This window comes from Aotus nancymaae, unplaced genomic scaffold (genome assembly GCF_030222135.1).
Source record: "Aotus nancymaae isolate 86718 unplaced genomic scaffold, 86718_ANA_hifiasm-v0.15.2.pri h1tg000041l, whole genome shotgun sequence".
NCBI classification, from domain to species: domain Eukaryota; kingdom Metazoa; phylum Chordata; class Mammalia; order Primates; family Aotidae; genus Aotus; species Aotus nancymaae.
Genome location: NW_026988455.1, coordinates 7,860,791 through 7,877,916, shown reverse-complemented (window position 1 = coordinate 7,877,916; position 17,126 = coordinate 7,860,791). Strand labels below are relative to the sequence as shown.

At 54.4% G+C, this 17,126-nt stretch overlaps 2 protein-coding genes across 4 annotated transcripts; one reads left to right on the top strand and one right to left on the bottom strand.

Annotated features, from left to right (window-relative positions):
• Window positions 1-2,258: 2,258 nt before the first annotated feature.
• Window positions 2,259-10,378, top strand: PPIB (peptidylprolyl isomerase B). The gene is made up of 5 exons (XM_012443006.3): window positions 2,259-2,426; window positions 3,260-3,373; window positions 5,682-5,775; window positions 9,251-9,435; window positions 10,037-10,378. The coding sequence occupies exons 1-5, from the start codon at window positions 2,292-2,294 to the stop codon at window positions 10,157-10,159; spliced, it is 651 nt and encodes a 216-aa protein (XP_012298429.1). The 5' UTR covers window positions 2,259-2,291; the 3' UTR covers window positions 10,160-10,378.
• On the bottom strand, window positions 8,734-13,848 carry SNX22 (sorting nexin 22). Of its 3 annotated transcripts, XM_012443007.3 has the most exons (7): window positions 13,774-13,848; window positions 13,298-13,381; window positions 12,807-12,911; window positions 12,213-12,307; window positions 11,866-11,898; window positions 11,548-11,615; window positions 8,734-11,156 (listed from the first exon to the last, which is right to left on the bottom strand). In XM_012443007.3, the coding sequence occupies exons 1-7, from the start codon at window positions 13,846-13,848 to the stop codon at window positions 11,035-11,037; spliced, it is 582 nt and encodes a 193-aa protein (XP_012298430.1). In that variant the 3' UTR covers window positions 8,734-11,034. The 3 variants fall into 3 exon arrangements, with proteins under 3 accessions (XP_012298430.1, XP_012298432.1, XP_012298433.1); XM_012443009.3 differs by lacking the exon at window positions 11,866-11,898; XM_012443010.3 differs by lacking the exon at window positions 12,807-12,911.
• Between the last annotated feature and the right edge of the window lie 3,278 nt (window positions 13,849-17,126).

Here is a 17,126-nt window from a genome sequence, read left to right as displayed (position 1 = left end):
AGAATCATGAGAGAAAAGCAGCCAAAGAATCATGAGAGAAAAGTTTCACATTGAGAGCCTTTTATCCATCAACCTGATTTTTTTCTTTTGAAAGTGGGAGTGGGAGAAAGGCTGCTGTAATGCCATTTTAGCCTTAGCTCCTCATATGCAGGAGGCTGCTTGGGTTTTTTGAGTGTTTCCTTGTTTTTGAGACAGGCTGGAGTGCAGTGGCATGATCACAGTACACTGTACACTACACAGGACACTGCAGCCTTGACCTCCTGGTGATCCTCCCACCTCAGCCTCTGGGGTAGCTGGGACTACAGATGTGTACCACTATGCCCTGCTAATTTTTGTATTTTTTGTAGAGACAGTTTTCACCATGTTGCCCAGGATCAAACTCCTGGACTCAAGCCATCTGCCTGCCACAGCCTCCAAGGTGCTGGGATTACAGGTATGAGCCATTATGCCCGGCCGGAGGCTACTTTGAAAACATGATTTGGTAAACATTTTTCTCTGGCTGTGGCAGCCTGAGACCAGTGAATGAGGAAAGATGCTTAACAAAATAGGAAAAAAAAAAAAAAAAAAAAAAAAAAAAAAAAAAAAAAGCGGGGGGGGGGCGGATGAGAGATGGATTTGGAAGGCATCTTTGTCAATATAACAATTTTTAAAACTTCCACCTGATTGGGGTTGTCTGAATTGAGGTGCAAGGATGGGAAATAGCAAGAGAACTCTCTTGAAGCTCTACAACGTGACTATGTAAGGCCGCTGTAATGAAGGACAAAGTTGGCCAGGCGCGGTGGCTCACACCTGTAATCCCAGCACTTTGGGAAGCCAAGGCGGGCGGATTTCAAGGTCAGGCGATCAAGACCATCCTTGCTAACATGGTGAAACCCCGTCTCTACACATACAAAAAAATTAGTGGGACGTGGTGACACGCCCCTGTAGTCCCAGCTTCTCGGGAGGCTGAGGGAAGAGAATCGCCTGAACCCAGGAGGCAGACATTGTGGTGAGCCGAGATCGTGCCATTGCACTCCAGCCTGGCGACAGAGCAAGACTCTGTCTCAAAAATAAATAAATCAATAAATGACAAAGTTAATGCCAGTGGCCCTGCATAACTTCAGCCTCAGGTCAGCACCTCATGAAGACTACATGGCATAATTTATGGAAATGGAGCCCTGCCTACAATCTGTGCTGTGACAACCTGGAATTTCTACGAAGTCAATCTTTGAAAATTAGTTTCAAAGACGTTTTAACGCCATAGGTCCAAATTTTGGAAGCCTGTCTTTTGGTTTGTTTTGGTGTGTAAGAGTCCCAGTACCAAAGCATGTTGTAGAGTGGGACAACAAGTGTGTTAAAACCGAAAATAGCCTCGTGGAAACTTCTAGTAACTAACCCTGACCTCTGGAAAAAAGGCACTGTATCTTCAGGCCGTGGCATAAATTATTTCTCATGTCAGTGCGGTTGTGAAGCTATTCCGCCCGGGGCCTTGTTGGGTATACAGTACTGCAGGGCTGTGAGGGAGCTGTGGACAGAGTAAATGCCACACAGCCCCTTGCGCGGAAAAAGTCTACTGGGGAAATCAAACCGGTAAAGGAAGTTAAGAACAGCGTATACAAGAAGGTGTGCATTGATTTATACATCGGCAAGCAGAGCCAGATTACAGAAGGGAGAGAACAATGGGTAGTAGCGTGATGGACTCAGCAAAAAGGAAAGTGGGTTGTGCAGCAAGTTTTGCAAGACAAGTGGAAGCAGTCGTACAAGGTCACGCTCGGGAAGGATAAATGTGCCTGGAGCGTTTGGAAGCTACCACGCTTAGAGCCAATTTGGTGGTGACAGACACTTGACTGGCCCAAAACATGCAGTGACAGGCGTCCCATGCCCCAGTCCAGGCCCACGTATTTGCTATCCTCAAACGCCAGCGACCGCAGGCCAGCGGAACAGCGCTCTGGGCAGGGCGGACGGGCCGCGGGGCATGCCGGGGCTTGTGGTCCTTTCGTAGCGCCGGCCCGCGCTCGGCAGGGCCGCCTTCCGCCGGTGGCCTTCCTATGGGTGGGAGAGGGCGGCCGGGAGCCCAATGAGGGAGCCATAACGTGGCGGCCACCCACGAGCCCGCGTCGGTGCCCGCCCCGTAGGAGGACCTACTATCCGGCACCGAGCCGGAGGGGGGAAACGGCGCCCGCCGCCCGCCGGGAGCCCGCGAGCAGCCCCAGTCCCCCCCGCCCGCGCGTGGCGGCGCCGGCGTTCTAGCCTCCGCGGCCCCACCCTCTTCCGGCCTTGGCTGTCCCGGCCGCGTTCGCCTCCGCCTGTGGATGCTGCGCCTCTCCGAGCGCAACATGAAGGTGCTTCTTGCTGCCGCCCTCATCGCGGGCTCCGTCTTCTTCCTGCTGCTGCCGGGACCTTCTGCGGCCGATGAGAAGAAGAAGGGGCCTAAAGTCACCGTCAAGGTCCGGTGGCGTCTGCCGCATTTACGGTTCCGGAGCTTGGGCCCAGACGGCCTTGGCTTTGGCCTTGGCTCAGCCCCTCCTCCCTCGGCTTCTGTCTGTGGCCTCGTGTCGCCTGGGCCGTCCTGCCCATTCAGTTGGGAGAACGACCCGGACCCACCCCGACACCCCCAGCCCTAGCCCCGACCCCCTTAGCCCCTGCCCTGACCCAGGGAGTTAGTTGGGTCCCCGGATGCCCATCTGGTCTGGCACTGGCAGCCTCAGAGCAGCCTTTTTGAAAACACTTCTCAGTGCTGGGGAGATGGTGAAAGATCACGCCTGCCAGATTCCGAATCATTTCTTTCCTTAAGCCAAATTTTAGCCACTTGCAATTACAGAACACAGTATGTATAGTTAAAACTTAAGTGGTGAACTTAGACCCTCTTTCTTACGGGGTTTTTAATGTTAATTTTTAGAATCTGGGTCGATTCGATGTTTAGAGCAATTATTGTTATCCTGTAGTCCAAGAAGAGTGTAGATAATGGAGCTTTCATCAGATTCTCATAGGATTTTTACCTTCACCAAAATCAGATCCAAACTACTTCTCTAAAACTATGGCTCTATTCTCTCTCCCATCCTCAGGGCAGCTTCTTGTGCCTTCCCTCCCCCAGCAATGCCCCTTTAAAGAAGCTAAGTTGGAGCCAGGCGCGGTGGCTCACGCCTATAATCCCAGCACTTTGGGAGGCTGAGGTGGGCGGATCACCTGAGGTCAGGAGTTCGAGACCAGCCTGACCAATATGGTGAAACCCCATCTTTAAAAAAAAGGAAGCTAAGTTGGAAATGGTCTCTTTTCTCAGGTGTATTTTGACCTACGAATTGGAGATGAAGATGTAGGCCGGGTGGTCTTTGGTCTCTTTGGAAAGACTGTTCCAAAAACAGTGGATAATTTTGTGGCCTTAGCTACAGGAGAGGTAAGTGGCTGGAGCAGGGGTAGTCAACCCAAACGAAGTGAAGTTGGCACTGGGGATGGCAGCAAACTGACCTGTAGAGTGCCGCCCATCTGTAGTGTGGGCCTCACTGAGCACCGACTGCCTGTTGCCCTGGGAACCCAGCATTAGCATTGTCCTTTCTTAAGAGTGAAGGGGCCCTGACCTAGCACAGTGGCTCATAATTATAATTCCAGCACTTTGGAAGGCCAAGGCAGGAGGATTACTTGAGCCCAGGAGTTCAAGACCAGCCTGGGTAACATAGCAAGACTGTCTCTACCCCCCCAAAATGTTTTTAATTAGCTGAGTGTGACAGGGTATACCTGTGGTCCCAGCTACAGCTACTGAGGAGGCTGAAGTGAAATGGAGGTTGCAGTGAGCCATGATCATGCAACTGTATTCCAGCCTGGGCTAGAGTGAGTCCTTGTCTAAAATATATTTAACCTGGGCATGGTCATGTCTGTAATCCCAGCACTTTGGGACTTTGGGAGGCCAAGGTGGTGAAACCCCGTCCCTACTAAAAATACAAAAATTAGGCTGGGCGTGGTGGCTCACACCTGTAATCCCAGCACTTTGGGAGGCCAAGGGGGAGCGAATCACAAGGTCAAGAGATAGAGACCATCCTGGCCAACATGGTGAAACCCCATCTCTACTAAAAATACAAAAAATTTAGCTGGGCGTGGTGGCGCGCGCCTGTAGTCCCAGCTACTCAGAAGGCTGAGGCAGGAGAATTGCTTGAACCTGGGAGGTGGAGGTTGCAGTGAGCCAAGGTCGCGCCACTGCACTCCAGCCTGACGCCTGGTGACAGAGTGAGACTCTGTCTCTTAGCCAGACATGGTGGTACACACCTGTAATTCCTGCTACTCAGGAGGCTGAGGCAAAAGAATTGCTTGAACCAGGGGGGTGGAGGTTGCAGTGAGCTGAGATCATGCCACTGCACTCGAGCCTGAGCAACAGAGTGGACCCTCTCACTAAAAAATTAAAGGCTGGATGCAGTAGCTCATGCCTGCAATCCCAGCACTTTGGGAGGCTGAGGTGGGTAGATCACCTGAGGTCAGGAATTCAAGACCAGCCTGGCCAACATGGTGAAATCCCCTCTTTACCAAAAATATAAAAATTAGCCAGGCATGGTGGTGGACACCTGTAATCCCAGCTACTCGCGAGGCCGAGACAGGAGAATTGCTTGAACCCAGGAGGCGGGATTCAAGCAATTTTTGCTTGAATTGCACCATTGCACTCCAGCCTGGGCAACAAGAGGGAAACTCCATCTCAAAAAAATAAATAAATAAAATAATAGGCCGGGTGCAGTGGCTTACGCCTGTAATCCCAGCACTTTGGGAGGCTGAGGCGGGCAGATCACGAGGTCAGGTGTTCGAGACCAGCCTGACCAGTACAGTGAAACCCAGTCTCTACTAAAAATACAAAAATTAGCCAGGTGTGGTGGTGTGTGCCTGTAGTCCCAGCTATTTGGGAGCTGAGGCAGGAGAATCACTTAAACCTGGGAGGCAGAGGTTGCAGTGAGCTGAGAACACGCCATTGCACTCCAGCCTGGGTGAGAGTGAGACTCGGTCTCAAAAAAAAAAAAAAAGGCTGGGCGTGGTGGCTTATGCCTGTAATCCTAGCACTTTGGGGTGGGTGGATCATCTGAGTTCAGGAGTTCAGGAGTTCGAGACCAGCCTGGCCAACATGGTGAAACCCCATCTCTACCAAAAATACAAAAACTAGCTGGGCATGGTGGTGCATGCCTATAATCCCAGCTACTCGGGAGGCTGAGGTGGAGAATCGCTTAAACCCAGGAGGCGGAGGTTGCAGTGAGAGGAGATGGTGCCATTGCACTCTTGACTGAGTGACAAGAGCAAAACTCCGTCTCAAAAAAAAAGAGTAAGGGGTCCAGAGCTTCCTGGGGAGACTTCACCTAGAGCGATGGCAGTGGGTTTTGAGGAAACAGCAGTACTCTATTTCAGTTTATATTAACTTTCCATTGAGCCAGCAGGTGACCTTTCCTCTCAGTTTTCTTGTATCTGTTCTTATGACTGGAAGAAATAAGAGGGGAAAGGCATTGTGTGGTGTATGAAGTCTGGGAATTGTATGGAGGCAGAGGAATTTCCACATCTGTACGCACCATGCCTGTCCCATGATGGCTGCTCGCTCACTCAGCAGCACATTCAACAGTGAAAGTGGTCAGCTGGGGTGTCTTCTGCAAGCAGGAGTTGTGGACTTGTTCCTGCAGGGCCTGTTTAATGTCTTCCTGCTGCCCCATACCACCTCCTTACTTTCTCTTCCCTTTTTCTAGAAAGGATTTGGCTACAAAAATAGCAAATTCCATCGTGTAATCAAGGACTTCATGATCCAGGGCGGAGACTTCACCAGGGGAGATGGCACAGGAGGTAACCACAGGTCCTCTGGGCCAAGGAGTATGTCAATGTAGCCTCCATGATGGGAGGGCCAGGCTCTGCTGGGGAGACAAGGCCTCTTTCTTCCCCAGCTCTAGAGGTAGGCCTACGTATTACCCACTTTGAGACCAACAGCACCTTTCTTTGTAGAGAGAACCTAGTACAAAGGAGAGAGAATAATGGGGTGGACCTGATGGAAGACCTAAGAGACTCTCTCCTAGGTGGCCGACCTGCTGATCCAGGCCTACAGCCTGGTGACCCTTCCCGATATCTCTTTGGAATGGGGACTGGAGAGAGAGGCATGTGGAAGCAAAATGAAGACATGTGGGTACACAATTCTAGGTCAGGCATGCAAAGCCTATGCAGGCTACCCTGGAAGCCCCAGCAAGAGTGGGAGGGCCAGGCACGGTGACTAACGTCTGTAATCCCAGCACTTTGGGAGACCAAACTTGAGGCCTTGAGTTCAAGACTAGCCTGGTCAACATGTTGAAACCCTGTCTCTACTAAATATACAAAAAATTAGCCGGGTGTGGTGGCAGGCACCTAAAAGTACACAAAATTAGCCGGGTGTGGTGGCGGGTGCCTGTAATCCCAGTTACTCTGGAGACTGAGGCAGAATTACTTGAACCTAGGAGGCGGAGGTTGCAGTGAGCCAAGATCACACCATTGCGCTCCAGCCTGGGCGACAGAGCGAGACTCCGTCAAAAAGAAAAAAGAGTGGGAGCAGTTGCTTTCCTTGACAGTCTTCCTTCCTCCCTCTCTTCCTCCCTCTCTCCCTCCCTCCCTCCCTCCCTTTTTCAGAGTCTTGCTCTGTCACCCAGTCTGGAGTGCAGTGGCGTGACCTTGGCTCACTACAACATCTGCCCCTGGGGTTTAAGCGATTCCCCTGCCTCAGCCTCCTGAGTAGCTGGGATTACAGGCACCCACCACCACACCTGGCTAATTTGTATTTTTAGTAGAGACAGGGTTTCACCATGTTGGCCAGGCTGGTCTTGAACCCCTGACCTCAGGTAATCCGCCCACCTCGGCCTCCCAAAGTGCTAGAATTAGAGGCATGAGCCACTGTGCCCGGTCCAATCCTTGACAGTCTTTCACCAGGGACCACTCTGCTAGGGCCGACTCTTACCTCTGCATTAAGAGGACACAGAGGACAGAAAGACCCCCGGACCCCTGCGTGAATCTCACTGAGCTCAGGTGCAGCCGGCTCCTCCCTTAGAGCACAGCTCAGTCCTCTGTGAGTGTCTGTGGGGCTCTGTGGTGGGGGTTGTGGATGTAAAGACCCATGAGGCAGTGGCTCCCTTTTACTTCCAACAACTGAAAATGTACAAGTGGGCCATGATACTTAGGACTCAGGCTCACAAAGGAGACCAAAGAACTGTATTTGTGGGTCAGACACAGCCGGGCTCAGTCCACCGTCTGCCACCTTCTTGCTTTGTGACCTCAGGCGAGTGAGTCCTTGGAGCTCGTTCCCTCTTCTGTCCAGTGAGACTGGAGAGTTGTGGGGCTGTGAGGATTAGACTAGCTCTGGAGTGTGATGTGCCTGGCAGACTCTGAGTGCTTAGTAAGTCAGCCATTGTTGAAGTGCTGACAAGCAGAGGAATCCCCACAGGCCAGGGGGAATGGGCATGGGCTTGCGGATGTGAGGAAAGATTTCAGTGGGGTCCTGGATGAGGAGAATTTGAATGGGCAAAGAAGAGGCAAGGTTAGGGCAGGAGCCCAGTGCTGTTATGTGGAAGGAGCTTGGCCAAAGGTGAGGTGAGGGCATCTGTACCCAGAGTGCAGAGAGGTGGGTCATGGCCTGCAGCCTGGGCTTCGGCTTGCAAGGAGTCGGGGCCACAGAGCTGAGTAAGAGGACGAGCCCTCGAGTCGCATGGTGGCAGATCCAGGATGTGGAGACCAGGGCAGGCAGGCTGCTGGGGGCACTGGTACAGCTGACCCTGGGCGGGGAGATTTGGGCCTGATCCCAAGGTGGCTGAGAGCAGAGATTAGAGAACAGACCACCTTGTTCTGAACTTTAGCTCTGCCGCTGCTTCGCTGGGGCTCCTTTTATTCTCTGGCCTCAGGTTCTTTATCTTTGAAATCGAGTTAGCTCCTCCTCATAGGGTGGATTGTTAAATATGTAAGATGCTTGGAACAGTCTCTGGCACACACTATTAGTGCCCTAAGCACTCACCTACTGTAGCCGGGGTGGCGGGAATGGAAAGAGTGAGTACGTGGGGGATAGGTAGGGACAAGCTGAGCCACGTGCAGAGGAACAGGGGTCAAAAGAATAACTGAGGTCAAAAGATGACGTATGTTGAGTTTAAAGAGAAGTGTCCATTTGGGTTTGGAACTCCTGTATCTTGGGAGAGTGGAGCTAAGGATGGAGATTTGGGGGTTTTCTGGATAACAACTATAATCAAAATCCCACAGTTGGCTGAGATTTACTCAGAGGATTCTCAAATAGGGGAGGCTTTTAGCCAGCACCCCAGCCAGGACTCACTGCACATGTGGCAAAGTCCAGTCTCCCAGCGTGGGGGTGAGAGGTGGAACAAAGGCTGAAACATTCTGTCCCCACCAGCCAGAGTCTGGTCATTCTTGGTTTTCAGTCTTCCTACCTGCGGCCCAATCAGAACCATCTTTCTGGTTGGCATCGGTCTAGGACACTTTCCCAGCCCAGTTCCATTCGGTGGAAGCACAGAATGAAGGTAGGGGCACTGGGAAGGGAAAAAGGGTTTGGCACGCGTATACAATTTGAAAGGTGTTAGATAAAACAAATGAAAATGACCCGTTTTTTGCTGGGTTTCTTGGGCTTAATGCACAGTGTCCGTCTCCAAGGGGTGACAGAGAAAAAGAAGGGTTTCAGTGTTTCTTCTGGAAGCAGCTTTGGAACTAGAATCTCCGAAACGGTGTAGTGATCACCCCTGCTGCCCTTGTCATAGCCCCAAGCCCCACGTGGATAGACGCATCACACACACTCACAGCTGCCTCTTATTCCTGTTCATTCCTTGTTAAGAGATGTTGACTCTCCAGAACCCAAGGAGCAGCCTCTCCCCACCCATCTCTGGCTGCCTTCTCCTCTGCAGCTATGCCTGTGTCTGTTGTACTCATAGGAAAACAGGCTGGCCAGCCACAGCAGTCCTCCTTTTCAGGAGTTCAGACCCCATTGACTCCCCTGCATCCTGTACAGCACCTCCCTCCACCAAAGTCCCTCCGTGGCAGGCCCGAAGCCTAGCCAAGGGGAGCTGATAACATGTGCCTTATTTAAAAGCCACAAAACTGTCCTCTCAAAGTAATCCTTCTGTGAGCTGTTCACCACATCAGCCTGGCCTGATGCCCCACTTGGTCTCAGTCAGCATGGCTTGGCTCTGAGGATAGAAGGTGCCCAGCCTGGCACAGAGGACAGCTTGAGCCCCTCAGTCCTTGCCCCGAATGTCTGCTTGGTTTGGCCCAATCCAGTTCCCCCGACCTACTCTGTCTTTTTTCCCAGGAAAGAGCATCTATGGTGAGCGCTTCCCTGATGAGAACTTCAAGCTGAAGCACTATGGGCCTGGCTGGGTGAGCATGGCCAACGCAGGCAAAGACACCAACGGCTCCCAGTTCTTTATCACTACAGTCAAGACGGCCTGGCTAGATGGCAAGCATGTGGTGTTCGGCAAAGTTCTAGAGGGCATGGTGAGTTCTGGAAGCAAGGGCTATACCTGGGCAGTCCTCACCGGGGATTCAACACAGGCCCCGGGGCAGGAGCTCCATGCGTCCATCCCTCTTCCAAAAGGACCCAACCCACAGGTGTGGCCCAGGGCTCCTGTCCTGAATAAACCCCGCAGCTCCATGCGCCCAAGGTTCTCAATTCTTCCAGCCCCGCAGAGCCCTGCCAGGAAGCCTTGTTAAGGCTGCCCAGCTGCCAGAGCCTCCTTCCCCTCATACACTCAGTGATGTGCTGGCCCCACCCCTGAGGCGTCCAGAGTGCAGCCGAACACAATGTCCCTGAGAAGCCACCTTCCCCGCTCACCCTCTTCCTCCTCCTCGCCCTTGGCCCAACCTGGCTCTTACTTCAAAGGAACAAAACTCCTGCATGCCCTTGTCAAATCTGTGTTCTCCGTGCCCTGGCCTAGCACCCTGGCCAGGAGTCTGTTAGAATTTTGGTGCCTCCAGTTTTGTGTGCTGTTGATCACTTATGGATCTCAGCCTTCCTGAGCCATACGCTGGGGCCCTTCTCCCGAGCAGTGGACCTCCTGACCCATTGTGCCCTCCTGCTTCCACCTGTTCTTTCCAGGAGGTAGTGCGGAAGGTGGAGAGCACCAAGACAGACAGCCGGGACAAACCCCTGAAGGATGTGATCATCGCAGACTGCGGCAAGATCGAGGTGGAGAAGCCCTTTGCCATCGCCAAGGAGTAGGGCCCAGGGACCTCTTCCTTTTAGTGACCATCTGTGCAGGCCCTGTTGCCCTCCAGGGGGTGAAGTTAGTCCGCCATAGGGCTCTGAGCTGCACTGGCCCCGGTGCTGGCATCTGGTGGACCCACTCCCCTCACATTCCACAGGCCCATGGACCCAGTTTTGTAACAAACTCCTGCCAACACTGACCAATTAAAAAAAAGTGGGTTTTTTTTTTTGTAACATGTGGGCCTGGTTCTTGAGTCTGCGGTGCCTCCCCCAAGCCTACACCCCAACAGGCCTGCCATTCTCCTGCAGCAGTGGGTGCCTGCCCCTTCCCTGGGATCCTGCCTGAAACTTTGACCCAGAAACTACCCCGGAAAAGTCAGGCAGGAGCTTTTGCCCCCTGCTTCTAAACTTCGCCGGCTACTGGGCCTCCACATTTCCCCCCTCGCCACCACCCTCCAGTCTTTGTGAAGAAATATACCTGTACCTTTTCATAGCCTACCTCTAAATTGACTTTTTTTTTGTAGAGACAGGTCTCACTATGTTGCACAGGCTGGTCTCAAACTCCCAGGCTCAAGCAGTCCTCCTGCCTTGGCTTCCCAAAGTGTTGGGATTACAGGCATGAGCCTCCGTGCGCAGCTGACTTCTTCCTTTATTGCTTATCTTCTTGACCCTGCCTTGGCTCCTGCACTCTAAGAAGAACGTGCAAATTCTACCACCTCCAGCCACCAGTGCAAGCCAAGTTCTGAGCCTTGAGTGGGGTGTGGCACAGCTGGGCACTAGGTAGTTGTTAAGACCTGGGTCCAGACCAAGGGAGGACCTAGCCTTATATGGAGTTGATAGGATGGAGGCACATGACTGTCCTAGGAGGTGGCCAGAGGCCTCTGGACTGATCAGGATGTAGGTGGCAGAGGAGCAGGGTGACAGGCATCGTTTGGCTGGGCTTTATCTGGGCTGATGCTGAAGCTGGAGAGGCCCTGGAGCACACCATCCACCACCACGTTGGGCAGCGGCTCTGTGGGATAGAATTAAACAGGTCTGGCCTCAGGGCTGCAGCTCCTTGAGGTCCTGTTCATGAGCTCAGCATCCCCACCCCCTCGCCCTTGGAAGTAGGAGCCCTGCCAAGGCAGCAGACAGCAGCTGTCCATCCCAAATGAAGCCTTGGCATTCCCAGGTCGCATTCTGTTCACATCAGCTTGGTAAAGAAGTCAGGCTATGGAGGAAATGGAGACCAGGGAAGCCAAACTTGTTTTCCTTGTGTCTACACAGCACGCTCCAGGGGAAACAGGAGCAGGAGGTAATGGCCCCAGAGGAGGGCAGCAGGAAGGACATGCTGCTTGGGGATCCCGGGAGCAGAACAATGCCAAGCCCACCTCCTGTAGCCCTGGATCTAGGCAGCTCCTCACCTGGGGAGGGGGTGCACACATAGGGATCCACATGGAAGCCCAGGACAGGCCGCTGGTGCTGCTGGGAGCTGGGAGGAAAGAGGGTCATGAACCATGGGTGTGGGAGGCAGGGCAGAATCCCACAGCGGGGTGGAGATGGGGTTGAGATCACCAGGGACCCATGAAGGAAAACGTGAGTGGGAAATGGGCTCAGGAGGCACCAAGGGGAGGATAGACCACAGGGCCCAGGCCAGACAGGCCCAGGCAGCAGGCCGGCCTCCTAGCATATGGCCACTAGGGGGCGGCAGGGGCCAGGCACGGGTCAAGGCCTTGACTTGCCTGCTGTCACCAGACAGGAACTCCCCCAGGGTGCTGAAGAGAAGAGAAACACTGTAAGCTGCCTGGGGATGCCCGGGGGAAGGTGAGGAAGGGGTGGGGACACCAGAGCCCAGAACTGTACCTCCCAGGGGACCACTGCTTCTATTTGTAACAAGCCCAGTTCCAGAGGGCTGGGGAAACCAAGGCTGTCCAAAAAAGCCCCTCCACCCAGGTCAAGAAAGCTGGTGAGGGCGGTCATGTCAGGCTGGGGCCTGGCAGGTGTGAGAAGAAAGGGCTGGCCCTCCAACACCTTCCCTTACCTGCTCTCTGCTGACAGCCCCTGGCCCCCAACCCCAATCCCCCCTTACCCACAGCTGCTAGCCTTCGGGTCTGTGGGGAAGTGCCGAAGTCTCAGGAATTCCAGTAACTCCTTGGGCACCTCCTGGTTCAGATACAGGATGCCCTGGAGAGGACAGAGGAGACCTGCAATAAGACCCAGCTACTAATTTGCATAGCCCAATGCCGATGAAAATGCAGGACTCTTCGTTCCAAAAAAAGAATTTCAAGACAATGACAGCAGAGCATTAAACCAAGCTCAGGGCCCTTGTGAGCACTGGGCCCTGTGTGCACAGGTTGTACCCCGCGAAGTGGCATAGCTTTGCTGTTGGGGGAAGGACACTCACCCTACATCCCATCAGGAGGGCAGCACAGGACCTCATCCTGGAGGGGACAGGACCTGCCTTTCATGGAGCTGGGACTACCTGTGTCTGTTACCTCATTCAGTCCTTTCAACACTCCAGAGAGGGATATTTGGACCTATATTACTTTTCAGAAAATGGATGCTTGAGGTGGTGAATAACATCCCCAAGTTATGGGTTCCCTCCCTGCCATGCCCACACCTCTTTGTCTGGGCCACATCCCTGGCACATCAGGCTTCGGCGACCAAGTGTGCCCTTGCATACCTGGATGTAGGCCTCCAAGCCCTGCCGGCGCTGTTCCAACCCCTTGGTCCTCCAGTTGGGCAGGCGTTTCGAGGGGAAGTCGGGCACTCTGTACAGCTTCTTGATCTACTGGGGGTTTACCGCGTGCGATCACAGCATCCCGACTGAGCCCTCAAGCCCTCTTCGCCCAAGCCAGAAGCCCTCCAGCGCCCCGCGCCCCGGCCTTCGGGCTCTACCCTGGGACAGACCCTGATGAGTGGTGGACGGGCCGATGGCGAGGGAGGCCCCAAACCACCCACAGACGCCCGGGAGGGTGGGCGCTGGGCTTCCTGGGGTGACCGGCCATACAGGGGCATGGTCGGTGCGGGCCAGGCTCTGCCCCCCGCACCCTCCCCTCTTCAGACAGGGGCAGTCATGGGGGTGGTGGAGGCTGGGGCTGGAGCTCGCCCGCCCGCCTCGCAGGGGCTGGACAGAGGCTGGGCCGGGGTCAGTGGGGGTCGGCGCCGCCTCACCCGCTTGTGCAGCGCGTGGAACTCGCTGTAGCGCCTCGGCACCGTGTGTCTGCGTCCGCTGCACAACACCTCTACTCGGAACACCTGGCGGCGCGGGCGGGCAGTGGGGGTGCGCGTGAGACCCCGCGGGAGGACGAAGCAGGACCCGCGCCCAGCGACGCGCCCACCCGCCCCGCGCTCAAAGGCACAAAGCGGCCTTGCGGCGCCGCGGCTCCCAGGAACGCTCCGCTCCCGCACACCTGGGAGAACCGCCTGGCGGACCCGCCCCTCGGCGCCCTGTGGTCTCTCAAGAGCCCGAACCACAGTCTGCGAGGGTGGCAAATCCAAGCGACCCCCAAACCCTCGACAAGGTGTCCCCCGACGGTCCAGCCCGCAGCGCCCGTTTACCCCGGCCCGGGCTCCGGGTCTCCACTGAGCGCAGCGCGGGGAAACCCAGCAGGTCCCAGAGCCCCTCCCCATCCAGGGGCCGCGCTCACCATGTGGCCTTTCTCCGGGCTCTGCCTGGGCCCCTCGGCCTCGGGCCCCACCGACGGGATGTGAACTTCCAGCATCCGCGCCCCGGCCCCGGCCCCGGCCCCGGCCGCTCCGCGCGCTCGGATCCGAGCCCTAACTCTCCCGGAGCAGACAGACGACCCCTGCGCCGCCGGCCCCGCCCCGCCCCCTAAGCCCACAGGCCCCACCCAGGCCCCGCCCCCAGGCGACCCCGCCCCGGGCGTTCCCTAGCGCGGCGGGTCCTGAGCCCAGAAGATTAGGCGGGACCCGGACGCGGCGCGGGGCAGTGGAGTCACCCGTTTGTCAAACATTTACTGAGCGCTCACTGATGCCAGGAACCGGTGAGCGAAAATGTCACCCATCCTGAGTTAAGCGTCTACTAAGGATTAAGAGCGGCCTGTGGCTCCAGGCGTGGACGGAGGCGGGGCCCGGGCCTCAGTGCGGGTCCTCCGGCCAACCGGGGACCTACCTGCCTTGCGTTCCTCAGCCCCTTCCCCAGCCTTTCCCTCCTTTCAGCCTGGTCCCTGGGATTGCGACCTGGAGTCTCCGGCTGAGGCCACACCTGAGCAAGGCGTGGACCCAATCCAGCTATGATGTCCCCTTCCCCAGCATCCACAGGTCCCTCCATTCATTCATTGTTTTCATCTATCCATCCACTTGTATCTTCTAACCCTAAGCGGCTCCAGGCTGTTTGTGAGGAAGAGGCAGTTTAGGGACTTAGGCTCTGATTTGGGGATCAGACAACCTGGATTTCAGGAACTGTGTAGACTTTTGCTCATCTGCAAAATAGGGATAATGTGGATCCTTGAGGCGAGTGTATTCAGTGAGATGATTTGGCCAGGCGCGGTGGCTCACACCTGTAATCCCAGCACTTTGGGAGGCCAAGGCGGGTGGATCACCTGAGGTCGGGGGTTCGAGACTAGCCTGGCTAACATAGTGAAACCCCGTCTCTACTAAAAATCAGCCGGGCATGGTGGCACGTGCCTGTAATCCCAGCTACTCGGGAGGCTGAGGCAGGAGAATGGCTTGAACCCAGGAGGCAGAGGTTGCAATGAGCCAAGATCGTGCCATTGCACTCCAGACTGGGCAACAGAGCAAGACTCTGTCTCAAAAAAAAAAAAAAAGTGAGACATGTTAGGCCCTTAGCAGAAGCATTGAGTAGCAGCTTGACTGTGGGCTTGTCCTGGATGACTAGGACAAGTGGGCACAGGGCAGTGGATGGGAAGAGGGACTTTGGGGGGTGGCACGAGTTGCCCTTGTCCACCCCTCTGGGCTGCTGCTTCCTAGATATGTGGCAGAATTTTAATCTAGAATTCTCTCAGGCCATGTGCTGGAAAGAGCCACTGCGCCCACCTCTCAGCCCTGCACCCCTCCAGCTGTCCAGGAGCTGCTACCATTCAGCAGCACCATGGCAGGGCCTCTACTCCACTGACTTCCGCTACAAAGGCCTCGTAACATGGGGAGAGGGGAGGCCCTGCCTTCCAAAGCTCACACCTAGTGGGAGGTCATGGGGTGGGCAGGAGGAAGCAGAGAGCCTGTCTTTGGGGCTGGGGTTGAGGGGACGCACCCCTCCCCTGCTCCTGCAGAGATGCCTCTGAACTGGAGCAGAAAACCTCCATCCCCAGCCCTGCCTCCAGAGAGGGGCTGAGATGACCTCAAAATGGGGCAAATAGGTCTCACCAATACCATGTCCCACACTTTCTTTTTTCCAAATTGCATCACACAAGGACCCCAGAATCAGAAAGCTAAAACTTCCCAGGTCCTAGAGGGGTCCCCTAGAAGGAAAGTGGCCCAGAATGAGGAGAAGCGCTGTGCTTTCATCATTCAAGGACCCAGCTCCCCCTGGCCTACAGGGCCTCCCCAACTCCCACGGTCCAGGGAGGACTCTACTGGGATACTCAGACTTCTTGGTCCCCATGAAGGTAGGGTCTTCGTTTTTCCCTGCCTTCATCCCCAATAAAATGTCCATTCTCTAACCTGCAGCACAAACTGTTCTCAAGGGATCTGCTTAAAACCTTCCAATGTTTCCCATTGCACTTAGACTAAAACCTACCCTCCCTACACAATCTATAGAGCTGTAAGTAACCCAGCCCAGCCTCCATCTTCCACCTCATTTCCTCTCCTCTCCTCATCACGCACCAGGCTCTTGGAACCTGACAAGCTCTTTCCTTCCTCAGGGCCTTCACATTAGGCTGTTTGTTCCACCTGGGGACACTCTTCCTTGACGCTTCAAGGACTGGGCTCATCCTCCAATTCTTAGCCTAAAACTCAATTCAAAGAGGCTTTTTTTTTTTTTTCTGGAGACTGAGCCTCACTTCAGCCGCCCAGGCTGGAGTGCAGTGATACAATCACGGAACTCACTACAGCGAAGGTGATTTTCCCACCTCAGCCTCCTTAGTAACTGGGACTACAGGTGTGCACCACCACACCCGGCTAATTTTTGTAGCAATGGAGTTTGGCCATGTTGGTCAGGCTGGTCTCCTGGGCTCAAGCCAACCATCCGCCTTGGCCTCCCAAAGTGCTGGGATAATAGGCGTGAGCCACTGCAACCAGCTGAGGCTTCCTTCTTGACCACCCTATCATATGACCCTTTCTATGCACTTATTACAATCTGCAATTATTGTTACTTGTGTGTCTCAGAAACATTTGGGTTGAAAGACTACATAAAGAATATTTGTGATGGAAAGAGTATATGAATGAATGGGCAGTGGGGGTATGTGGAGAAAAAACTAGGGAGGGGAAGGAGCAGGGGCTGCTGAAGGGTTAAAGGCTGCCTGCAAGGGGGCAACAAGAATCTTCCTCCCACCTCCAGAGTTAAACACACCTCTCCTCTCGCTTCTTTCTTGGCAGATTGTTGTCCACTTTATCCATTTACTTAATTTTCAGGTGTTCCAGGAAGCCTCAGATCAGTGGATTTTCATCACCAGTTGTGCAAAGAGATTCCATGCAGCTGACTTGTCAAACATCTGATGGTAGACCTGCAGCTCCTAATTGCACAGCGTTCCAGGGCACAAAAGTGCAGGTCCAAATGAAGAAAAACAAGATCCTTGACTTAGGGGCATTTAAGATGTCTTTGGGAAGGTAAAACAAGGTATGGAGAATATTTTCCAATTTTAAAAAAATCAATTATGTATTAATTTACTGAGACAGGGTCTCACTCTTTTGCCAAGGTTGGAGTGCAGTGGCACAATCATGGCTCACTGCAGCCTCGACTTGCCAGGCTCAAGAGCTCAGCCTCCCGAGTAGCTGGGACGACAGGTACACATTGTCAAGCCTGGCTCATTTTTGTTTCGTTTTGTTTTGTAGAGACAGGGTCTCACTATGCTGCCCAAGCTGG

Excerpts from the sequence above, each read along its gene's own strand:
- PPIB (XM_012443006.3), top strand. The coding sequence starts at position 2,292 with ATGCTGCGCCTCTCCGAGCGCAACATGAAGGTGCTTCTTGCTGCCGCC. Across the intron at positions 5,776-9,250 it reads CAGGGGAGATGGCACAGGAG|GAAAGAGCATCTATGGTGAG; the intron begins GTAACCACAGGT and ends CTTTTTTCCCAG. Across the intron at positions 9,436-10,036 it reads GCAAAGTTCTAGAGGGCATG|GAGGTAGTGCGGAAGGTGGA; the intron begins GTGAGTTCTGGA and ends TGTTCTTTCCAG.
- SNX22 (XM_012443007.3), bottom strand. The coding sequence starts at position 13,848 with ATGCTGGAAGTTCACATCCCGTCGGTGGGGCCCGAGGCCGAGGGGCCC. Across the intron at positions 12,912-13,297 it reads TCCACGCGCTGCACAAGCGG|ATCAAGAAGCTGTACAGAGT; the intron begins GTGAGGCGGCGC and ends AACCCCCAGTAG. Across the intron at positions 11,616-11,865 it reads TTCCTGTCTGGTGACAGCAG|CTCCCAGCAGCACCAGCGGC; the intron begins GCAAGTCAAGGC and ends CTTTCCTCCCAG.